This window comes from Cyphomyrmex costatus, unplaced genomic scaffold (assembly GCF_001594065.2).
Source record: "Cyphomyrmex costatus isolate MS0001 unplaced genomic scaffold, Ccosl1.0 scaffold70, whole genome shotgun sequence".
NCBI classification, from domain to species: domain Eukaryota; kingdom Metazoa; phylum Arthropoda; class Insecta; order Hymenoptera; family Formicidae; genus Cyphomyrmex; species Cyphomyrmex costatus.
The window spans coordinates 1,805,110-1,823,716 of NW_017280267.1; the positions used below are offsets into that span (position 1 = coordinate 1,805,110).

At 34.7% G+C, this 18,607-nt stretch overlaps 1 protein-coding gene across 5 annotated transcripts in view; it reads left to right on the plus strand.

Moving 5' to 3' along the window:
- The window catches only part of Jupiter (microtubule-associated protein Jupiter), an 83,550-nt gene that overhangs the window by 56,472 nt on the left and 8,471 nt on the right, over positions 1 to 18,607 (plus strand). For 4 of the 5 annotated variants that reach the window (XM_018548076.1, XM_018548077.1, XM_018548075.1 and 1 more), the window contains exon 2: positions 14,717 to 15,126. In XM_018548076.1, coding sequence (XP_018403578.1) covers positions 14,717 to 15,126 — 410 coding nt within the window. Of the gene's footprint in view, positions 1 to 14,716; positions 15,127 to 16,596; positions 16,621 to 18,607 lie in introns of all 5 variants that reach the window. The other variant, XM_018548078.1, reaches the window with a different exon arrangement.

Sequence of the window (18,607 nt, forward strand, 5' to 3'; positions counted from 1 at the left end):
CTGCGTCATATAAAAGAACCAAGAATTCAATTTTACAAAAGATTTTAATACGCGCGGGGTCAGGGTACGAATAAGTAATGAAATCTCCAAGTGCGCGTTTGATTACCGATTTCTCTCAGTGGCAGCGAATTTATGTTCTTACCCGTGCACCTGCGTTCGAGACAAACTCAAGTGAGACTTGCGTTACGAGCATATGATACCATCAGTCGCGTCCGAAATGGTATCACGTGTTCCGATGGTTATCAGCCAGTCAAGAGGCTGATGAAGCACGATGCGTACTCCTTATTCCATCGAGATGCTCTCGTTACAATGCTTTCTCTATGGAAGCTCGATACAGTGGTTGCTTTGTTCCTTGGGTGATAAACAGTGATCCCTGGCATTCCGATCACGGAGCTTCTTTGTAACCTGTTCGACGCATATGTGGATACTTAAAAAAATTGCTAATCGCGAGATCTGTTTCGTTGTGTAGTGTGAAGTAGTATGCGATCGATCTCAGTGTTTAAATAGAAGCAATTTTTTTGTTAGCTTACTTCGTTTTGATTTCACAATTCCGTGGTTCGGCAAGAATTTTATCCTATTTCAGAATGTAGAATAGAATAATGGTTGACCATACTATATGTAAAGTCATTAACGAGTCGTGACATAAGCCGGGAATAAAGTCGCTGTTATGTTTCAGAGAGATTTACATAATCACTTTAATTCATAGGAATTTAAAATCAATTGCGTATAGTAATCTTGTGTTTTCGTTTTGAAAAAGGAATTATTTTATTAACTTATGTATGTGGTAAAACGGGAAGATGCATGGTCGCATGTGACTGGTTGGATGTGTGCGGTCGGAAAAAGTCTTGCGACGACGACAAAGCATTAGTGCAATTAATCCGGTAATTCGCATCGTTTAGGACGATCTAGGAACGAAACAGGGAACCAATGTCAATTTCATTGGAGAGGATGCCTTAAACGGAGCGGGGTCTAATTCGTGTAATTATCAATCAATTATTAGGCTGCTTAACGAACCCTTCTCTAACGAGAGTAATGAGCCGCGCGTTCACTGATTATCGTGTAGGTTGAACTTGTCGATTGAATCCTCCACATATTTTCTATATCTTACGTCTATCTTTATTTCCAAAATTATTGCGATTGTAAATAAGTCTGATTAATTCAAAATTATTTAGTGTTTCACGTTTTAAAAACAACGAGTGTTTGCCAAAGCGGAAAGCGACTTCTCGAACGATAACACTGTTAAGTTTACCTTTGTGATCGCGACTGTGAGTTGCGCTCGTTAATTTTCTTCGTGTGTAAAACGAATCATTTCCCGTATGTACTTTTTTGCATAATACATTTGCATGTATGCACATCTTATAAGTGTCGCGTTACGAACGGCGAGACGTCTTATCAACCCCTATCGGTGCGACGCTCTTTATCGGAGGATAGAGTTACTCACCCCCGCATTGCGGAAGGATCATATTTATTACCTTCGCGGACATGAACTCACGCTTGTTGCTCGGGGCTTCGCGAAAAAGTGAGAGGGTCTTCATGAGACGTTAGAAGCCCTGATAATGAAGCGATCTCTTCTTTAAGCCTCTACAAATTAGCGAAATTTTTCCTGAAATTACATTCAATACATCGATGGTTTAATATTGTAAATCTAGGTTACAAAGTAATGCTATTTCGCTAAAAATTTGATAGCTATCATCAAACTCTTTTTTCAGTGTCCAATTTCTGTAAAAAAAAATTTCTTAGTTTTTACATTAAGGCTAGAATATGACATTGCGTTCTCTATACAGTATTCGATCGCTTTGACAACTAATTTTTGTGCGTATAGCAACGTTACTTTATCACGGCGAGGCACTTATTATCGGTCGCGTTAATTACGGCGATTACATAAAATTACAATCATTGCGGAAAGTATTTATAGATTATAGCCATCTATTCGATATCGGTATGTTTGTGATAATCGTGAAAACCTTCTAGCGGTTCGATATCAAAAGCGTAATTCAAAGATAAACATTAGCGTAAATTACGCCGTGTCGTGCAGATAAACGTAATGTGATCATTCGCATCGATTAAAGTCTCGGGAAACCGAAGCAAGAGCTGTTAGAGTCGATAAAGGGTGGAAGAGGAGAGAGAGAGAAAGAAAGAGAGAGAAGACGCGACATCGCGGACTCCAATCCGGTTCGTAACATGGTAAGTGATCATAGCTATTTGTCACGAACGACAGAGTACCTCAAATGTCTCGACTTGCCATCGTCGGCTGACACCGCCTGATTGTTCTATTAATGATAAACTGTCTAGTTTATTACTACATTGTAGTGACGACAATAATTTTGCTTTAAAATTTCTTATACGTATATTTTGATAAACATTTATGATAGAGAAATAGGTTAACTAAAGTTCTGACATTTTCAGAAATTGTTCAGAATATTAACAATAATGAACGTCCGTTGTGGTTTTTAATATTTATATCCCACTTTCCATTAATATCCGAAGAATTTAAAAGAATCAGCATAAATATTGTGCAGTAAATGTATTGTTTAAGGTGAGTCACTTTTTATTTCCTAACGACTAACAAGATCTAATCAATCATCGCCAATTTAAATTTAATAGAGATTTCATCAAATCTATAAATCTGATGTGACTCGTACAACAAGTACAAAGGAGGAATATTAATTTGTATTAGTTGTAAATGACTCTAAAATAAGTCAAAACGCTCTTTATTTGTTATTTCAATAAAGTAGTAATTTGAAGAAATTCACTTCTTATTATGTGCCAACAACAACGCTGCACTCGTACTCGCCCTTCATACTGGAGTTTCAAAAATTGTTTTGTAAAATTGATTTACTTGGACAGTATAAATGGTTCATTTGACAAATGTTATCTTTTAAGTGTAAACGTACTTTTCGAATGTTGTTTAAAGATTAAATATTCACGCTGTCTATAACTACGCTTTCATTATACTCGCTGTCTTTATTCAGAACGTTCACTTTGCTTATGCATACATTACAGTTTATTCTCGTAATAGATCGACTGCGATAGGATGTGCTGTATAAAGTGCTCGGATTGCCATCTCCGTGGACGATCACACCTGATATTATTATACTTAGCGTATGTATAGATATACACTACGCTGGTCATATCATGCTTTTTAAGTTCTACCATCACGCCATTCCTTCCTGGATAAGATATTTTCAATTATATTACCTTCACGCGAGTCTCGTTATCTCGATTCGTATAAAGATTGAAATGTTTATGCAGGATACCCTGTGGAATTTTCGATATTACATATCCTATCTACTTTCGCTTACGAAACACATAAAATCAGCTGTAAATGAGGCATGCCACGGTAAAACGGTTGTATCATAACTGTTCAAATATGCGTTTTATTGTATAAATGGATTGTAAGTGCCGTGTACTATCACATACTAGTGTCTTTTAGTTACTTCATTACTACAAGTTGTACAGGACTCACAATATTTTTACTTGCATTTTTTGGACTTACAATGTTTTGAAAAATTCTAACAGCTTTCTAATTAGAACGTAATTAAAAACTTTTGCAGAGGATGATTGCTCATCATCTTTGTATAGTTTATTCCGATGTATTGGAAGTTACATTAAATAGTATAATAAGATTATTTGCGCTCTAATTACCGCGTTTATATTATTTGCCTAATATTATTTGTATTTTTTAATAGAGAGTTCTTAAGAAGTTTATTATTTTTGTTACAATTTATATAATATAATTAACTTTATAAAACTTTCAAAGCGATTTTAAGAGTGGATTTTTTAAATAACAAATTTTTCCTTTTTCCTAAAAAGTTAAAAAAAAATGGTATTTTTAATTAAATTTTAATATTTTACTTTAACACGCCTTAAATATTGATAGGTAGAGGATTTTCTAGGAATAGTTTTGAAAAATAAATCGAGGAGAAATTGCTGTCAATATGATCGCAGATACAGATTTAGATTATAATAATCTCAGTTGTATCTTGTGGTTTCTTCTATCAGTGTAATGGAAGACGATTGAAAGACGAGCTGTGTTAAAGTGAATATCGATGGCTAATTCAATTGGTTTATAACTATTATTCGCTCGTTAAACTTCAAGTGTCGAGGGAGTATTGAGAGAATATTAAGATGATATTGGGAAATCTCTCTTGGGAAACGAAGGGGAGGTTAGATCGACGATTTCTCCGGAATCGAAAATTAAGATCGTTAATCATGCTCGATAGGCAGAGGCGTAATTGGCCAATTAGTTAAATTCTCATTAAGTCGATCCGTTGCCTCGATTGACGAGCGTCCACGATTCATTAAGTAAAATCTTCAATCCGGATTTGGACAACGAGTCTTCCTTATTAAGTCCGTCGATCATCTAAGCATTATTATCGTAACTAGCCGAATCTATTTACGTGTCTCTCAAGCGTAATCGTAGCGATTGACCACGTAATCTTTCACAGCTCGATCAGCTTAGTTGTGTACTTAGTTGCTTCGCGAAGGCAGAGCGTTGGCCTAATCGGGCGCTGTTAGTCGAGGAAGCAATCGAGCTTTCAATTGCGTCATTCGTAATTGCCAAGTAACGCAATTACGAATTAAATGAACTTGCCAGTACTTTCATCTCAACAATTGCTATTTAGTTGATGATCTGATGTCAAAAATACACGAAAAACTTTTTTCTTAAAATTTACGCTGAAAATAGTAGTCGTAAGACAACACGTTGTATTTCGAAGAATTTTATGTAAATCTGTCTTATTCATTAATAAAAGTATAATAAAATATAAAATAAATTTGATTAATTTTTTTTACTGAAAGGTAAATGCATAGTAAAAATTTTTCAAATATTGTATTGTTCCACAACTATACTATATTTTCAGGGTAAATTTTAAGAGAAAATTCTTTCCGTCTAAGAGTGTGAAAAATAATTGAGAATTGAACGTTAAAAAATGCGGAAATATTCTATGAATATTTTTCGTAAAAAAGAAACAGAATAAAATTTTCGTAATAAAAAACTCAGCTTTATCTAATTCAAGCAACTGATTTAATATATTTGAAAATTTTAATAAAAATGTAAATATTTTCTGAGATATATATATTCACTTATACTATATATGGAAGTGTTATTTATAACAAGACATATCTCGGTACGATATGTCATCAATTGTTCACGTTATTTATTATTAATAGACCGCTAAATGATTGAACTTGATAAAAATACTGTATTCACACTGCTCAACAAGTATTGGAGGTAGAAAGGTATTCCACGTGAGATTGATCGTTAGATCGCTTTTAACCGACTAACCGGCGGTTAGTATCCTTTTATGCCTCGTAGATCGTGATCCACGTAGATTCTATCGACGTAGGAATTTAGTCACTTCCGATAAATGATGCGGCCGTCGAACGCGATTGCTATCGAGGGTAATTGGGATTAATGAACTGCCGAGATAAGTGTGAACGTGCCGCAATACACACGCACGCACACACCGTGTGTGTGCGTGTGTGTATGTGTATATCTATGTATATATTGATAAAAACACCGTAGATAGTCTTAAACATACGTTAGTACCTATATATAGAGCTACGACGTTTTTATCAACTCGATAAATTACCGTGGCTATCAAGTTTGGCAGCTTTGCGAGTAAGAGCCGAGCAGCGCGCGGCGGCGAACGGTGAATTAGTCATGAATTTTGACCTGGCAGCGTTCCAATATTTCAACGTAGTTTTCTGCACTTTTAAGGCGATATGAAAGTCAATTTAACTATTCTTATACCGACGTCAGAAGATTTTTCCGGCAAACCTATACGATCTGACACGAAAACGTTCGGTGAGAATAAAAAGAACATTTAATGTGCTGAAAAAAAATCCGATAAATTCAATAAATACAATTTGTTGATGTAGAGAAGTTTCTTTTTAAGATTACTGGGTTTTTTTTTCAGTTAGCGCCAGTAGTTAGCACAATTAGTTAGTTTCGGACATTTTGCAAGAGATAGCGCTCTTTCAAGTTGGGAAAAGCAATAGGACCGCGAGTTTGTTTCGACTTCTCTCGAATTTTCGATTGTCTAAGCAATGAAGCATTTTAGTAATTTAGCGTGTTCTCAATACCTACACACTAAAAACAAAAAATGAACAAATAAAAATTCTTCTAACAATTACTAAATGAGTATAATTTTTTTCTGCTAAATATAAGAATTTCTTGATATTATTAGGTCGATGCAAAAGCACTTACCGATTTTTTGCAATTTTTTTTTATTACAATAAGAAGAACATATTAATCGAAATATTTCCCATCGTTTTTCACTTTTTTCCATCTTTCCGGCGCTCACTAGATAAGCCATGTCGCATTGATCTAAACAGATAATAATCAGAAAGGGCAATGTCTGGTGAATAAGTTGAAAGCAGGAGAATATCCCATTCCAACTCTAACAATGCTTCCTTGGTCCTTAGCACATGTGGCCTGGCATTGTCATGCAACAGAAGCCACTTTCCATACTTCTGGATTTTTCCCATTGCATTTAAACAGCGAACAATTGTTGAATGATTAACACCCGGTTGTGTTACAAGCTTACGAGTCGATTGGATTGAATCTACCGTCGTGAAGTTAGCCCCCAACATTAAAAAAAAATAAAATTTATATAGCTCATTCGATTGCTCATCGTTTGCACATTTATGCACATTTTTTATTTTCGTTTACACATCTTTAGTTGAAAAGTTATTTAAAAAACAATTTTTGGGGGCTAACTTCACACTAGCCTACCAACATCGAGCAAATGAGTTCGAAAAGGTCTTAATCGATAGATTTTGGTTTGCACATTTCGAAACAATTCGATTTTTCGTTTGTGCACCTGTAGTTTAAAAGTTATTAACAATTAAAGTTTCGAGAAGGATCGACAGCGGCGAATTGTTTCAAATTATTTTAATTTTATAAATCTTTCCTCTTTCTTTCAGTGCTTTAGCCACTACAAATATTTACTTGTTTTCAGTAGTTTTTTTTTTTCACGATCATATGAGATAAATTGAAATTATTACATAAAAATATGCCTTGAGACATCTTAAAACTAATAAGAGTTAATTAGTCGTGTAATAAGGAAAAGGGAGATGACTGTTCAATTTGCATCTCTTAATTCCTTGTGTGGAAGAATTGGAGGAAGAACGGTGTGATCAAGGCCCATTGATATCAACGCGATGTGTCCGCCACTTCACACGTGCCCATTTACGGGTGACAGCACTAATTGCCGTATTAACTCGCATTGTTCTGCAACGCGTCGTTCACGACGCAACGCGGCGACGGTTTGTATAACGGTGATTCGCGTAATTCTGCAGACCGATAATTAGGCGGCCGTATAATATAATTGCCTGTCTTCTACTCCAGCGAATCGCTTGTTTCTACCTTCCGTCGAAGAAGGAATTGCAATCTGATTATTTTAAAGTAAACTGTTATTCCAATTGAAAATAAGTTGAAAGAAGAACGAGTTTTTGTATTATTTTTAATTTAGTGCTATAAAATTTTGAATATGAATTATATTATTATAATATATATACAAGGCATCCCGTCAAATATTTCGTGTGCTGATAGAGTGGACTGAACTAAGAAGAAAAGTCGAAAAGTCCTGTACCATTTTGCAATTTTCACAACAGTTGATAACATATTAATTTCTAAAAAATCGCCAAATGTTTTCAATAATTTTTTTTATTGAAGAACTATTAACTTTAGAGAAAAACAGTAAAAGACAAAAATTGTTTACTCTTTTTTCACAGAGCTCTAAGAATTTTTCAAAATTTTTTATCAACTTTTTAATACTACATTTTATTATTGACAATTATTTTTATCTACATGAAAACATACGGTAGTAAAAAATTCTTAAAAAATTCTCAGAATTCTATAAAAAGAAAATTAATAACTTTGGTTATTTGGGGTATTTTTCTGTATAGTTGATAGATAATATTTGAGTAAAAAAATTATTAAAAATTAATGTTCGGCGATTTTTAGTAATTAATATCTTATTAACTATTATGAAAATTGCAAAATGGCGCAGAATTTGTCGACTCAATTTAGTCCGTTCTACCAACAAACAAAATATTCGACGATCATTCAGGGACATCCTATATATTTAAATATTATTTACACTTTACAGAATCGCTCAGTCAGCATCACTTTTTGTACTTCATTTTCTCTTGCTTTTACTTGCTGATAAACAACGTGGTAATATTGAAGGAAGTAATATTTAATCTGCAACAATCTAATAATAGAACAAAAACGTACAATACTGCAGCGCTAATTCTACTGGTACCACACCACGTGTCATTAAAAATGTGTGTTTTTATAAGAAACGACGTTAGTAGCATGAACGCGTAATACAACGTAGCGGCGAGATTGATTAATATTCACTCGATCCCTTAAATGGAAATCCCTTAAACGAATCTCATGGATATTCATTATTCGCGCTTATATTTTGCTACGTTTTATGCACCATTTTTCATTTCGTGGCGCGATTGAAACTCGATGCGTCAGCTTCTCTTCTATTCAGATACCCACGCGGATATGCGTTGTAATGCATGTACGTATTAACAACGCAATATGTGCGTATTCATAACAAATATATTAACGACTAAATCGAATTCTACACTTTCTAAAATATTATATCTAAAATATCATATGTAGTGCGCATTTTTTTTCTTTTCGATTACACAGTTTAAGAAATAAGGAAAAAATAGAGAATTATTTTTTGTAGTTTTTTATTTTATTATCATTTTTAAAGATATTTTAGTATGTTGTATTTTTGAAGAATATTGGAAATTAAAGTTGCAAAGAAGTTATTTTTGTGTAATTACGCTACAAATTTTATTTCATTTTCAAATTAAAATAAATTAAATTTTTTCAACCTTATGATATGTTAAAAAATAGCTTGTTTCGTAACTTTTATCTCAAGCTTCAACTTTTTTCTTAAAATTGTAATAAGGTAAAGCATTTCGGAACTGGTAAATATTTGACATAAAAAGAGAAAAAAGAAACGGAAAATGATTATCCTCCCTCTTGGATTTAACAAGAAGTTAGCTCGGTGTTGATTTGCGACGCATCACACTTGTAAAAATCAGATATGTCTGAATCAAACGACACAGCAGTGCGTCGGCAAGTTGATCATGAAACCGTGCAAAAAGGCAGAGGAAAGTACTACCGTGTCACGGACGCGACGACGACGGTCGGTCGTTTGAATATTCAGAGAACTCCCACGGAGCGAATAATCGCACCGCGCCGTTCGCGGGTACCGCCCGCCGATTATCTCTGTTGCATTGTTGTGTTGCGAGAGAGAAAACGTAAGGAGCTATTCCGAGGTCTTCTTCTTGCACCGTGTACTCGTTATTGTTGTAAATCTAACCTCTACTAAACTACCAGGACCAAATAAGCAGAATTACCTTTGTGAAAAATTATTCAGCAATCACGAAGTTGTCGAACGCGAAATAATTGTAAAAGTCTCTCTCAAATCTCAAAAATAGTCTGAAAATTATTATGTAAACATATTTTTACAGGAAACGTTAATACAATTTATCTTACGTTCTGAAAGAAGAATCAAGTCAGATCGATATTATAATATTCGGCCAAGGGCAAATGTCAGATAAAGCACGCCGTTAACCTGAAAGTGAATTATTATTATCTATCCTGAATTCGAATTTCTTGCTTGAAAAAAACGTTCGCGTGCTTGTCGATTTTGAATCGAACATTTCTCTACTTATTCTTTCTTTTACGCGGAATTATGCCGTGACAGGTCGATGTCAAGTACAAGGGACGCCGTGTCGGATGGTACGACCCTATCGCCTCAGTATTCGGAAACGGTCACCCCGTACCATCCACCGCGAACTCCTACGAGATTAATCGATGTTCGCCATAACGCTGAGAAACAAGATCGTTACGCCTTTATTTTTTCCTAGCGGTATTCTAAACCTCGGAGTCTCATTTCACGGCAAAGCTCGCGGGATATTTGCATAAAGAAAATATTTTTCCTTCTTTTTCTCTCTTTTTTTTTTATGTAATCCAAATTATTTTTAAAACCTCTGGTATGGGTGTAATTTTTCTGGAATCGATACCAAGATAACGAATCATATTAATAATTATTGAAGATTAAACATTAACGTTAATATATTACAGCCATTACCGTATTTTTCTCATCTCATCACGGAAAATATAATTTTCCATCTATCATACAAAAAGATGCGACAAAATAACGATTCACGAACAACCGAGTTGTATCGAAGTTATTCAATTTAGAACATACAATCTACTTACGAAATTATTATAAATCCATTTAGAATTATACGTAAAATCCACAAGTGTCTTATCAATTATCACACACTTATTACGATACACTATTTGAACTAGAAAATTAGAAATGAACTTTCCGAACGACCTAATGGATTATAAATCTGAATTTTTACGTGTATTTAATAACTGCGAGCATCAGATGGATCGGTGACTATCCTTTGACGGTTGGCTCTTCGTAAGATAGTGAAAAACGACAATCAGCCATGTGAATACGTAATTGCTGTGAACAGTGCCACAAGTTTTTACAAAAGCCGTCGTTGCCTCGCAGAAGCGTTAATTCCGCTCATTGTGGCTGCGCTGAGTAAAGTGGATAATGGTGATACCGCGACCTTATTTCCTAGGCTGCGTCGATTAACCGATGCGGATATACCTCGCGAAGTGTAACCTGCAAATATATATCGGTTTCGATGTACTCGTGTTGTCGGTCAAGCACCGTGAATGTTATAATCAGCGTTACATCGCGCCTTGATGATAGGCCTCGACATTATTTATCCTCGGGGCTTCGAGTGGTAGCCCCGTCGTTCGATCCCGTCATTCAATTGTTCGATAATCTAATAGAAAAGCCAGCACAGCGGTTAACGTCCTCCCACCCCCTCCTCTGTCTCTCTCTCTCTCTCTCTCTCTCTTTCTCTTCTTTTCTTCCTCTCTTTCTGTTTTTTCTACGTGAGAAAAATGATCTACAAGCGTGATACCGTAAACCTATTTTCAGAAATTGCACCTCGTAAAAAACAACGCACGAGGCGCGTAGCGGAACATTGTCCATAACCACGTTCCCTCCTCTCCTCATCCAGCTCGATGCATATGGCGTTTTCCCCGGGATATGCAGTTGATTCACGCAACGTCGGCAAATCATCGTCTCGGATTAGTTGCGTTTCTACGGATGAGACGCGAATCATCCATTTTAATTGATTGCGCTCGAAACCTTTGGTGAACGGGAAAACATACGGAGCAGTTTAGAATTATTACCTGATTATTGTTTGATCTCTTAAGTGAACAGATACACGCAAACACAGTAAGAAGTTAAATTTAGCAAAATTCCGAAAGTTAAGAAACCCTATATTACATATCATCTCCTTTACTTTGAATAATACAATTCAAAAAATTAAATTAAATATATACCCATGGTATAATTTTGAGTTAACAAAACCGCAGAACTTTTTCTTCAACCCTACTTTTTGTGTTGTAATTTTTGAATTTTAGTTTATTTTTAACTCATTATTTGTGTTTAACTTATTCATGATAACAACTGAAGAATATTACATTTTTTTTATGTTGTATCACTTTTGAAGTGAGAGAGCGATATATTGACGGATGAGAAGGAAAAATTAGAAAACGTTTAGAGTACTTGCGTAAGCAAGATGGGGTAAACGATTCCGTTTTTGCATGACTTTGATCTTAAAGCGCAATGTCATTATACCTCTTATTTTCTCAATTTTAAATAATGAAACTTGTCGACAATTCAGTCTTGCACCCAGCCTTCCGACACGCGTTTTCTTCGTCCCTCTTGTGCTCTTTAGATTGTCCCGGTAATCCAGGAAGTAACTCACGTTACTTTATAAAAGTCCGTCCGTTTTTCTCAGCTTTTCGGAGAGTAAATCGCTGCGCTCACGATACACGTTGCTTGTACCGTGCTGAACAGCTATAAACACGTAATGTCTTGTAATGAAATGAGAAGGAAAAAAAAAAACCGTAAACCACATTCGTGGCGCCCTAATGGCGTGTTGCTGGACGCAAAGCAGGTTGATGACCCAATTAATGCGAGAACTCGCGTTAATGGATTAGACGTGCAGAGGCGTTATACACACGTCATGCCAACATATTTTCCGGCGCACCCATCCTGTCCCCTCCAGGATTTTACCCGCTTCTTATGGGTCCGATTGATTGTCCTCGTTACTCGCGCTTGTGCCTTGTCTTGTGGCTACCTTTCGCGTAGAACGTGGGCATCGTACTCGACAAATATCGTCACTACGACGATCACGGCGCTGAGATACAATGGAGCACGAGGCGTGAAAGATAGGAAATTAAAAATGTGAAAGTAACTGCATCGGTCATCGAAATTGCAACAAGAGAAAGCATCTCGTGAATCGATATTCGTATTATGATGGATAGTTCATGGATACTTCTAACAAAAATACCAGGCTGTATTTCTAAAGCCCGGTTTTTCATTATTATATTTGATTAACTTGTGATGAGGTTTAACCTGATAAGTTTTATCCAATGGGCTCTATCTGTGATGATAACGTTTTATTGGAAATGAAATATCAAGTAAATTACTTCTGTGAAATTGGCACCTCATTCTTCAAGAAATGAATTTTTTGTCCGAATGCATCATAAAAAGTTCTGGAATTATTGCCCAAAACGAAAAATAGTTCCGGTAAATTATCACAAAAAATCGAAAAATAAAAATTTGGGGTGCTAATGTTGTAAAACCTTGATTGAGCGATTTAAAAGAAATGAAATGAAAGATTGCAAATTAATGTTCAATAATCTGTATGTTTGATGAAGATATATCATCCCTGCATTAGTGATGCTGCAATAAACTAACAGAAGATTTCGCAAAATCTAACTGCGCACGATTCCCCGACATTTCTATCAACTTCTCTCTGATATGCAATCAACCGAGATGTAATAACGCGGAAACATCTATTCATCATCATGATAGTGCAACGCGCGAGATGCAACGCCACGCAATGAAGACCGTGCATCATTAATTAAACCGGAACATCATTTCCTTGATCGCGAATTAATGATTTCTTACTGTCGTTTGTTAATTCGAAATAAGTGCAATGCACGATTATTTATTTTACAGTATCAGTTCGTAGGTTTGCTTACGTCACATGTTTAAAGGAATAAAAACTTCCCTTTAAAAAAATGGTTTTATTTTCTTTCAGAATGAATATGCATTTCTCGCATCTATATAACGATAGAAATGATTTAATATAATTTGATCAACTTTTGATTGTAATATTCTTATGAGTATTTGGAGAGTTTTGAAAAGGATATTCACTTCCTATGTACGTCAACGTATTTTCTATATTATGACAGCGATGAGATTTATGTTTGAATTTTTGTTGCCACTGAGAATGACTAGATTAAAAGTTGAAACGTTTGCGTATAGTTATTATTGTAATTTTGTATATTAATTCCGCATATACATATATATGATGTCATTCAACTTGAATATCAAATGCGGAATTAATATACATGCGATTTAACTCAAGATAGTTTTTTGTCACTTATTGTTGGACGAATCAATCTCTTAATTCTGTTGCCGTTATTTAGATACTTTCTATTGTCTAATTGCTACATCTCATTTAACTCAATTGACTTTCGTTGTTAATTCTAAAAGAGATAAAAGCAGTTGTTCTCCGAGTTAGGTAATATTCTACGAGCGATTGAAAAAATGAGGACGCGCTCAGAATACGTCATTCCCTAATTGATATTACGCTTCTAATTGAACAGTCCGCTCCATCCTCTCATCTCCGAAGTATAATGCTTTGGAGAGAAAAAGGAAGCGCTTCATATTCTTAATTACTCGGACTACTTCCCCCCCAGTTTCTTTTTTTACCCCTTTCTCTTTAGCTTTCATACGCACGCGACAATGCTGCAGTGTGCGCGTGCCGCACGCATTGCGCCTCGTTAAACGGAAATCAGCGCGGATTTGCATTCGCAAATTGCATCGTCTGCGTTCTCCATACGCTGGTTGTCGGCGTATTTGCTTATCGAGATGTGAAGTTCAGATACTTGTGTTCAATTCGATTTTACCGTCGTCGATTTGACCATTTTGTCAACGCTTGCTGCATATATTGAGTTGGAGGAAAAGATCTGCGATTTTGTTAGCTCAAAATTATATATGCAAATCTTCGTTAGAAAATGAACAAAATTAAATTAAAGAAAGAAAGGTTCTAAAGCTTAAAATCTCTACTTTCAAAAAGTTTTTATAATTTTTTAATTCATGTGAATTTAGTCATTTTTATATATAGGAAACTGCAAGCTGAAAAAAGGGAAATTTTTCTTCTCACTTTATATAAGTCTGTCATATACCAAAAAAGAATGTGCGAAAATATTCGACTAATGTGAAAGTTTAAAATTTTTCCTAAAAAAATTTGTTTTTTTATTTGTAATTTTTTACTCTCAAAAGCCGTTAGTCTTCTTTTTTAAAGAGATAAATATTAATTTTTTTTTCAGATTTTATTCTCGATTATGGAAAATCGAATGTTTTATAAAAGTCACTTTCTTGTCACTCGATTTGAAAAGTCAACTCACAATCTATATAAAAATATTCTTAGCACGAAGACATTCTCTTTTTTTTTTTATGGAAATTTTTTACTTTTAAATCTCTCAAGTATATCTTTAATCTCTTTTGTTCTATCTTTGATTCTATTTGCTTATCATTTCGTCTTGTTTGGATTTCAGGGTGCTAAAACCGCCCGGTGGTGGGAGCAGCGATATTTTCGGCGCGGCCCCGGAAGAAACGAGCCCACGGCGCATCAAGGCCCATAATCAGTCCCAGCTGAGCTCGGCCCTCTTCGGTGACATCAACGGCACCGACGGCACCAACGCGAACGCTGCTGTGTCGCCCCGCAGCAACAAGCCCGGTAATGATTCATACAAACGCCTGTTTGGCCCCCCCGATGCCCCATCCACCCCAAACGCGAGAAATCACATGCGCAGCAATATTCCCCTCAGCGGGGGATCGTCGATCTCGTCGCTATCGTCGGGCAGCGCAATGTCGCCCGCGAAGAGCACGGCCAGCAGCAATTCGACGTCAGGCATCGCCAACGGCTATGCCAGCAACGGCAGTAACTCCTTCAATGATATGGCAGGTAAGGACCCGTGGCGAACGAGGAAGCGGTAACGAAGTCTATCCTGGGGTGGACGGCAGTCATCTATCCTCCTTTTCCTTGATGGAACCTGATTATATCATTAACGATGTCAGAATTAGCAATTCGATGATATTAAGAACCATTTAATATTTAAAATCACTATCTCTCCTGTGACATTATATCTGACGGGATAATTTACTTGGTATAAATTTGCAATTTTGCTAGCAACTTTAAAGCCTTCTCACTCACCACTGCTATCTTAGATTATAACGTCAGAAGTGCAAAACTACACATTAAAAATTCTTATAAAATACAATAGAATTCTAGTTAAGATAACTAGAATTCTGATTGATATAATTATTCTGGTAGATTTTACCAGAAATATTTTTTATATAAACCAGAATTCTGATTAGCTCAACTAGATTTGTAATAAATACAGAATTCTCTAATAATAATAATTCTGATTATCTCAACTAAAATTTCAATTTCAATAAATCTCAAATAGAATTATAACTAATTTGATCAGAAAATTCTAATTTGTCCATTTTCAACCATAAATTTTTTTCATTATGTGCACTGGAAAAAAAGTCTGGTTGCATTAATTAGAATTCTAGTTGAAAATAGACAAATCAGAATTTTCTAATCGAATTTATTATAATTTTAGTTGAGATGATCAAAATTTTCTGGTTTGTTCATTTTCATCCAGAAGTTTTTTTCAGTGTAGTAATGAGTGAAGAAATCTTAATTTATAGAACTTTCGTAAATTGTTTACTTTGAAATATTGAAAGAAATATCCAATATTCGACATTATCGGATCAGAGAAAGATGACTGTCATTGAAAATGTACAGTTCCATCCCGGGATTTCCTAAACTGTTTCCACGCTCAGGTGATGCTCCTTTCTATAAAACATATCCGAATATCAGTGGGCGACGATCCTGATCTAAATTGAAATATGTGTGTCGCAGGCTCTCGACGCTAAAAATCGTTTTCCGTTCTGATTATCACGCTCTTGTCACGACGGGAAGTAACTTTCTCATCGGAAACCGTATTCGGTCTCTAGAAGAAGTTCGCGCTTGTTAAAAGTCCACGCACGGACGAACTTTGCTTCGTGGACGATTCTATCGTAAACAAAGACAAAAATTTCGTTATCTCAATTACGCTAGCGCGATTACTTTACTTACATAAAGAACATATCGTATTTGATCGATAGCGCAGTTTCAATCCTTTAATATTTGTAAGATCACAGTTATAATGACATTAATGGCGAAAGTTTTTTTTTTTGGTCTGGCACGAAATTGATACGCTCTTTTCTTTTTACGCGAATAAACCGAGTGATCGCCGAGTCGACTTTCGACCCGTCGATACAGAGCTAGCGAGACACTAAGGATTCAAAATAAATAACACTGACTAATATATACTGCTCTTTTTTTTTTAATATATGTCACTTTCCTTGAATTGTTCACAAGCAGCTTTTAGGAGAAAGAAACGATTTCGTAAGTGTGTAACGAGACATTTAAGTAGATGACACATGACACTACCACACTTTCTTTTTTTTATCATAATTAGACGTGGAAAATTCCTCGAAAATCATTTCTCTTGGTGAAAAAAGAATGATAGAAGCTCTCATTAAAAAAATTGAACCGTGACTGTTACGATGACAAAAACGTTCGATTTATCGTAGATTTCGTAAAGAACTCGCTCATCACGTTATTTCAGGGCCTGCCACAAAAGTAGGAACACATATTTTGAGTTAGACATGCCATATTTTTGCTTAGGCCTTAAGTTTGTATATCGTTCATTCTGCCAGTAATATTACATCTCGCTTTATGTTAAATTAGTATTTATATTGTTTCCCGCATATGATTTACTTACATGTGATGAACTAGTAGTAAACGACATTGAGGAGCGGCAAATTACGGTGAAAATTTATGTTCGTGTTATCGATTTTTAAAGTTAAAGTAAATTATAACTTTATGTCATCAATCTTGTCTTTGTAGATATTAAATCTGAGCATGGGCGTAGCCTCCCTTGGGTCGCAGATCCCTCTAATTTTCTAGAATAGAAATAATTACAAAACAGTACAATAACATAATTTAAAAATTCATTTTATTTACTAAAAAAAAGGGTATTTACAATGAGTATTACATTTGGTATTAATGAGTATTTACAAATATTGATTTGGAAAAGAAAAAAGAATTGAAATTGGAAGTTTCACAAATATTTTTTAAAAATCCGAGATGATTACTGTTATAAATATAAACTTTCTAATTCGAATAATCAGTTTACTATTTTGTGAAAAAATGAAGTAAATTACTAAATATGTATATTTTACTTCTTTACGATCATTATTTAAAAATAATAGAAGTACAATAATCCATACGACTCGATTACTCTCCTTCTTCGATAGAGACACACATATTTAATTTACTGATTTATTGTATTTTTCTTAAAATTGTACCAATACTTAAATAACAAAGTCTCAATTCTAATTGCCCCCCTTCTCCGTCCCTAAACAAAATCCTGGCTACGCTCATGGCACTGAGAGAAGACTGTTCAGTATTTGTGACTGTAATTGTATAATAAATATGGTCAAGAGCTCTATTTTTATAGTTATTACTGCTATAATATTAGTAATAATAACTTTATTATAGTTTCGTATAAAAAAGTTTAGTTAACATCGAAAACGATTATAAACTATAAATATAATTATATGTATATTAGAACTATAAATATAATTATGATTATTAACATTATAGCAGTAATAACTATAAAAAGGAAACTCCTAACTATAATTATTTTATATTATGCAATTATAATTAACTGCAAATATTAAACACTTTTCCCTGAATGTGAATGGATCAATTAAATTGAGAATACATATATTCTTGATTGCAACTCGTCATCGAGCTTTGAAAGATATATTTTTAACAGAACTCTTTGTTGAAGAAAATACTATTTCGATGTCGTTTGCAAGATGTCATTCACGAATTTTCGCAGACGAAGTGCATCGTCAAAACTCAGTCGCAATAAATTTTCTTTTAATTGCAATAACCTTTGATCCGTTTAACAAAAGCACGCACGGTACTGCGGAAATATTTTTTCACGATATAACACCAGTATATTTCAATAATATCAAAAAGAGATTCCGACGATGTACATAAATATATTGTATATCGTTGGCAGTAATAAAAAATATGGCAGTTTTTCTTTTTTATAATTAGCATAACACGCGTGCGATTTGTTTTGCTTACTCACTATGTCACTATTGTTTCTGCATTTTTGTTGCTATGTAAATACATTCATCTACTTTCCTTCACAACTTGAGCATAATACATACCGTTTCCATTTTGCTTTTATCTTAATTTTGTTGTACGGACGAATCTAAGATATCGCAGGCGCTCGTTAATTAATAATAAATACCGAATTATTATTTTAAATATTTAATGTTAAATCTAAAAGATGTTATATATATATATATAT